The sequence below is a fragment of the Mizuhopecten yessoensis genome, unplaced genomic scaffold, assembly GCF_002113885.1.
Source record: "Mizuhopecten yessoensis strain PY_sf001 unplaced genomic scaffold, ASM211388v2 scaffold10971, whole genome shotgun sequence".
Taxonomy (NCBI): Eukaryota; Metazoa; Mollusca; class Bivalvia; order Pectinida; family Pectinidae; genus Mizuhopecten; species Mizuhopecten yessoensis.
This window is the reverse complement of record NW_018408813.1, coordinates 803,205-809,825: the sequence shown is the minus strand read 5'-3', so window position 1 is coordinate 809,825 and position 6,621 is coordinate 803,205. Positions and strand designations below refer to the sequence as shown.

The 6,621-nt window shown below is 37.1% G+C and overlaps 1 protein-coding gene across 1 annotated transcript in view; it reads left to right on the top strand.

Annotated features, from left to right (window-relative positions):
• Positions 1–4,425: 4,425 nt before the first annotated feature.
• The window catches only part of LOC110464200, a 22,290-nt gene continuing 20,094 nt past the window's right edge, over positions 4,426–6,621 (top strand). Inside the window, exon 1 of the mRNA XM_021519288.1 lies at positions 4,426–4,523. Coding sequence (XP_021374963.1) covers positions 4,475–4,523 — 49 coding nt within the window. The 5' untranslated portion in view covers positions 4,426–4,474. The remainder of the gene's footprint in view (positions 4,524–6,621) is intronic.

Genomic DNA, 6,621 nt, shown 5'->3' with positions numbered 1-6,621 from the left:
GAACGGATTTCTTCCATTTTAGGTATGAATTACTTTATACATGTACGTGCCTGATAACTTCCTGTGTTCTTCGGACACTACATGTATGCTTACGTAAGTCAGCGTGACCTCTTGAATTTCGAGGATGGACGCTGAGGATAACACACGGCATGCAAGTAATTCAGTCCATAGCCCGAGTTTAGAGTTTAGTGTGTTTAAGAGTTAATAAAAAAATGTTAGTTTTGAAGCCAGTCTCACCGGACGGAAAGAGGAGAGAAAATGTCGGATTATTCAAACCTCTACTCACATCAAACAATTTTGATACTTATAGCAACTCAAATAATCAGGCGTTTCTGATCAAATTTCTAAAAATGAAAATATACACAAAAAATTAAATCAATACACTTACCGTATCATTGTTTCTTTTTATATGTGGAATCGGTAATTTTAAACTCAAACTTATTAACGCCTACCGTAAACAGATTATCCATGGTTAAAAACACCACTGTGAATGTCAGATGCAGTCTTTTTTAATAAGTAAAGGACTTGGGTTCCACACCCCGCGTCAACCTGGGACGGGAGAAGGCGGATGACGGAGGTAGCGAATGAAGCCAAGACCACGAGATTTTCCTCCCCTGGCCCTTTATATTTTCATTGAAAAAAAAAATCAAATTTCATGTCATCCGTGGAACATTGAAGTTATCATAAAATATGCAAAGTAAAACTGAACTTAGCTCTTTGTGGTCAAAAAAGGTTTCTCTTAAACTGGATCGGGCTTGATCCGTCAATATAAACTACACCTGTTACAATAAGTTTGCGTTCTCTATGACGTCATTGATATTCTTCATTATGTCGCCATATATGGAATGTAATTATGACGTCAATATTGATGTGTTCACAACCAGTTTGCTGTTGCGCGATATTTTCCTGCGGTTTTTATCAAGAAGAAGTTTACCAAGAAAATCAACACCTAACATCAACTATGGAAGGTGAGTTGAGTTGATGCCAGTAATTTATTTATATATTATATAACTGTTTTATTGTATTACTCCTTAAATCTAGCCATGTTCTGGGCATTTTGTCGCCTACGATCCAATTATCGTTAAAATTTTTTACTGATTTCTTAGTAGAGCGGGAAGTTATTGTGCGTTTAATTTTCTTCTTTTTATTTTTATCATGGAGAGGTCTTACAAAACACTGTGGTATATTATTTGAAAACAAAACCTCAAATGTCCAATGGGAGGGTTAATTAAAAGAAAAGCGAATTCACGGCGTTTCCTCTTAAAGCGACACGTTTACGAAGATTTTAATTTGGAATTGGATCAGAACCGTTATATATATCTTGTTTGGTTGTGGCAGAGTAAAACCTTCGCTACGGACATGTGGATCCGCGATTTTCTTTTGTTTCCTTTAGAATAAGGAATCAGGTGATGTAATAACTCAAAGTGTGATGTATCATATGAACGTGACAAGTATTTTTGATCTATTTGAAGCTGAATTACTTGAGAGATCATGCTACGTCAAACTGAAACAGATAGCACCAGACCCACAGACCGGTTTAACTACAGTAAGTACTTAAGGGTATATGCTACCTTACTGTAACATGCATCTTCTGTACAAGAGAGTTCCACGTGACATTAGTTAAACACTTTGTAAACCATCTTTATAAATGATTTGGACATCATATTCATAGGGATGTTTGAAACGTACAGGACATTGTTGTTTGTAAAATTTTGTTAAATGTAGAATGTGATCTCCAGGTGTAATCGTCCATCCTGCTCCGGCCACAAGAGATGACCTGATGATCTCCGCATGGCTAAGATATCTTCCCTATTCCCAATGTAAGGATATCCGGGATGATTTGCATCTAAAATTAAAAACCTGTCGTCGTTCTTGTGAACACTTCTAGGGAGTCCGGATAAAGAAGTTCTACTATGTTATACTTTAAATCTGTTAAGCTAAATTTTGGTTCTAATGTTTTGATTTGTTTAGAAGATCAATTAAAACTTAACATTCGCATGTTCAAAATGAAAATCCTTTTTAAATGTTCTTAACATGTACACTGACACATAAAGAGATACATTGATTTAACGGGAAATGACCTCCCTCTTACGATTTTGAGTTATTATTATCATTATTTACTTGCAGATTATTTGGAAAGATTAAGCTTCATCAAACTCAAACCTATTGCACCAAACCCACAGGGCGACTTCAACCACAGTAAGTGATATACACCAAACCCACAGGGCGACTTCAACCACAGTAAGTGATATACACCAAACCCACAGGGCGACTTCAACCACAGTAAGTGATATACACCAAACCCACAGGGCGACTTCAACCACAGTAAGTGACATAAAACTTAATAAGAGAGATCCTCCATGTTTTAAAGACAAACACAGAAAGTAACGAACGTCATTGGGGTGCTTCCGACATAAATTTCTAACAGGGTTAATGACAACTTTTCAGGGGCCATTGTCCACCCTCCTCCGGCCACTAGAGATGACATGAAGACCCCAGCATGGTCAAGATATCTTCCGGATTTACCAAGTAAGAAATTATATTGAGAATCATACGTGTCCTTTACATTCCAGATGGTCGAAACATGCTGAATTTTTGTTTAATGTCAAACAAGTTTTAAAAACAAATTCATTGATATGGCAGCAACTCCCACGTTCTTACATACACATTTGATTTGCCGACCAACAGTATTCTGTTTGAAATAAATCAATGTTTTAATACGATATCAGTTACTAACATCAGACCATACACTAGTCCGAATTATTTTGACGTTTTATCGATTTTTTTCATATGGGTCTGTCGTCGATTAACGTCAGAACTCCGGCCCTCTATAATATGCGGGAAATATGCGACCCGCGCCCGGAGCGCACTTCAAACTGATATTTTAGGAACAAATCGTCACTTTCACACACATGTCGCACATGGATCGAAAGTACCACTTAAAAATAATTTAACCACAAAACACCGATTATTGAATCATTATGGTCCATTATGTTCCTGTGTAAGTACGGTATATATACTTTCCCTGTGTATGGTACTCTACAGTCTACAGTCTACTTTACCGTTATACCCTTAATTCTATAATCATCGTTTCAATGATGATTATAGAATTCGTCCTTTCAGGCTTTCTCTAACAAATTCATTTTTTATACCTTCAACTCTTCGCGGTTGGAATTCATTGGACCTTTCAGTACGATCATTGCCCTCATTACATTCTTTTAAAAACTCATTAACTTCAAATATACAATCTCCTCCACCAATTTACTTAGGTTTCGGAGAACGTAAATTGAACATTTTTCATACTAAACTTAGACATCAGTGTAATCCACTTAACTATGATCTTTTTAGAGTAAATCTGGTCGATAGTCCAGTTTGTTATTGTGGCCATCCCTGTGAAAATGCCTTTCACTTTTTTTGTGATTGCTTACTTTTTAACAACGAAAGACATACCCTGCTCCTAAATTTGAATGCCTTGCATGTTGATTTTAATTTAGAACTACTTTTGTTTGAATATAGTCAACTTTCGGTAGAAAACAACATAAGTATCTTCAGACATGTGCATCATTACATCAAATCCAGCAATAGGTTTTGATAGTAATAATTAATTTTCTATTCTTATTTAAGTTGTTATATGTGTTTATGAAATTGTATTTCATTATTTTGCCTGATTTATTTGTTACATTGATTCTGTTCGTTTTGAAAGTACTCTACCAGGTTGCATGTCATGAAATCTGTATAATTTATAATTGATTCAAATGCGGATCAATTTCTCAGTTTCCAAGTTTAATTTTCTAGGTAACACCCCTCCCCTCCATCACTCCCACCCCCTCCCACCCCACAGTTCCTTCCTTCCTCAACCTATCTTTTCCCTTTCCCCAAAAACATATACACTTTTTTTACAATATGTATTGAGGAGAGGACTCTATAAAGTTGTAATAACTTGTTGTCCGATCCATTTGTATATTTGTACAATAAAATATGTTTAAACTAAACTCTACAGTCCCATCTCGAGCACACAACATGTCTCTCCTTATACTCCTGTTAGCGCTTATTGGAGGCAGTATCACATGCAGTATGGAAGATTTATTTCATCGATAACTTGTCTTTTTAAAAAGAAATAAAATACGAGGTGAATGTGAAACTCACAGGAAATGTAAAATATGCCCATCATGATTTTAAAATTCCATTTTATCATTACAGCTTCAAACATTATCCGAAAACAAAATGTCAAAACTTTCAACGATCGTGCATGTTAAATAATTTACTCGTCAACATATTAAAAGCTAAAATTATTCTTTTTCATCCTGCTTAGCATATATATGATAGATTGTAAATATCAAAGTACCACTTAAAAATAATTTAACCACAAAACACCGATTATTGAATCATTATGGTCCATTATGTTCCTGTGTAAGTACGGTATATATACTTTCCCTGTGTATGGTACTCTACAGTCCCATCTCGAGCACACAACATGTCTCCCCTTATACTCCTGTTAGCGCTTATTGGAGGATGCGTTACAGGTAAGATATGAATAATTTTAAACAACTTTATATCAATTTAATACCAGTATATGAAGATTCAAAATGTTATTTGCTGGGGGTTTTCTTTTGAAATTTGGGCTCTAAATGCTGGCGTGCACAGATAAAATACTGGGTTTACGGTTATTTTAGCGACATATTTGTTTCCTTGTATTCAATACAAAGGCTGTGCGATTGATGTTTCGATCAGACCATTTTTATTGTTATGTTATGTGTCTTTTCTGATGTCCTTAAATACAGTTTGTCACAAGTACCCCTACTTACCTTCTAGGCCGATATTAATGAAACGTGTGTTCGCATCACCATTACACTAGCCAAAGAGTCAAAAGGGCTCTATTTTGAGGAGTTGATGGTCCGGCTCTAGTGACGTTTGTTTGACTTTTGTTTCAGTAACAACATCCAAAAACCTTAATATTTTTTGTCGAATGCAAAGAAACAATACGATTTTTATCATGACAGCATAATTTACACAAAGGGGTAGGACATAGAAACATATGGTAAACGTCTCTGGGTAGGGGTAGGTCTATCCTCTCTGGGTAGGGGTAGGGGTAGGTCCATCCTCTCTGGGTAGGGGCAGGTCTATCCTCTCTGGGTAGGGGTAGGTCTATCCTCTCTGGGAAGGGGTAGGGGCAGGTCCATCCTCTCTGGGTAGGGGTAGAGGTAGGTCCATCCTCTCTGGGTAGGGGCAGGTCTATCCTCTCTGGGTAGGAGTAGGGGTAGGTCCATCCTCTCTGGGAAGGGGTAGGTCCATCCTCTCTGGGTAGGGGTAGGTCAATCCTCTCTGGGTAGGGGTAGGTCCATCCGCTCTGGGTAGGGGCAGGTCTATCCTCTCTGGGTAGGGGCAGGTCTATCCTGTCTGGGTAGGTGTAGGGGTAGGTCCATCCTGTCTGGGTAGGGGTAGGTCCATCCTCTCTGGTTAGGGGTAGGTCCATCCTCTCTGGGAAGGGGCATGTCCATCCTCTCTGGGAAGGGGTAGGTCCATACTCTCTGGGAAGGGGTAGGTCCATCCTCTCTGGGTAGGGGTAGGTCAATCCTCTCTGGGTAGGTGTAGGTCCATCCTCTCTGGGTTGGGGTAGGTCTATCCTCTCTGGGTAGTGGTAGGTCCATCCTCTCTGGTTAGGGGTAGGTCCATCCTCTCTGAGTAGGGGTAGGTCAATCCTCTCTTGGTAGGGGTAGGTCCATCCTCTCTTGGTAGGGGTAGGGGTAGGGGTAGGGGTAGGGGTAGGTCCATCCTCGATATCCAGGAGTCACGCTCACCTACGCTGTCTACACGTGTAGAGAGCGATGGTGTAGGTCAGATGATTTATTTTCTATTTCAAAATACATTATGTATCTAACACTAGTTTTATATGATTAGTAAATACAAATTTTGGTATATAATAATGGTTTGTTTTATATCTATGTATATGTGTTTGATGGTATGTTTCATATCTATGTATATGTGTTTACTGGTATGTTTCATATCTATGTATATGTGTTTAATTGTATGTTTTATATCTATGTATATGTGTTCAATGTTATGTTTTATATCTATATCTATATGAATTTCTATCTTATTCTATAGTTTTGTAACCATTCTGACTTTTCTAGAGTTTTGTACCTTTCCGACTTTTTTTTATAGTTTTGTAACCTTTCTAAATTTTCTATAGTTTTGTACCATTCTGAATTTCTATAGTTTGTACCCATTCTGACTTTTCTATAGTTTTGTACTCATTTTGACTTTTTGATAGTTTTGTACTCATTATGACTTTTCTATAGTTTTGGTACTCATTTTGACTTTTCTATAGTTTTGTACCCATTCTGACTTTTCTATAGTTTTGTACCCATTGTGACTTTTCGATAGTTTTGTGCCCATTCTGACTTTTCAATAGTTTTGTACCCATTCTGACTTTTCTATAGTTTTGTACTCATTCTGACTTTTCTATAGTTTTGTACCAATTTTGACTTTTCTATAGTTTTGTGCCTATTCTGACTTTTCTATAGTTTTGTACTCATTCTGACTTTTCTATAGTTTTGTACCCATTCTGACTTTTCTATAGTTTTGTACTCATTCTGACTTTTCAATAGTTTTGTACCCATT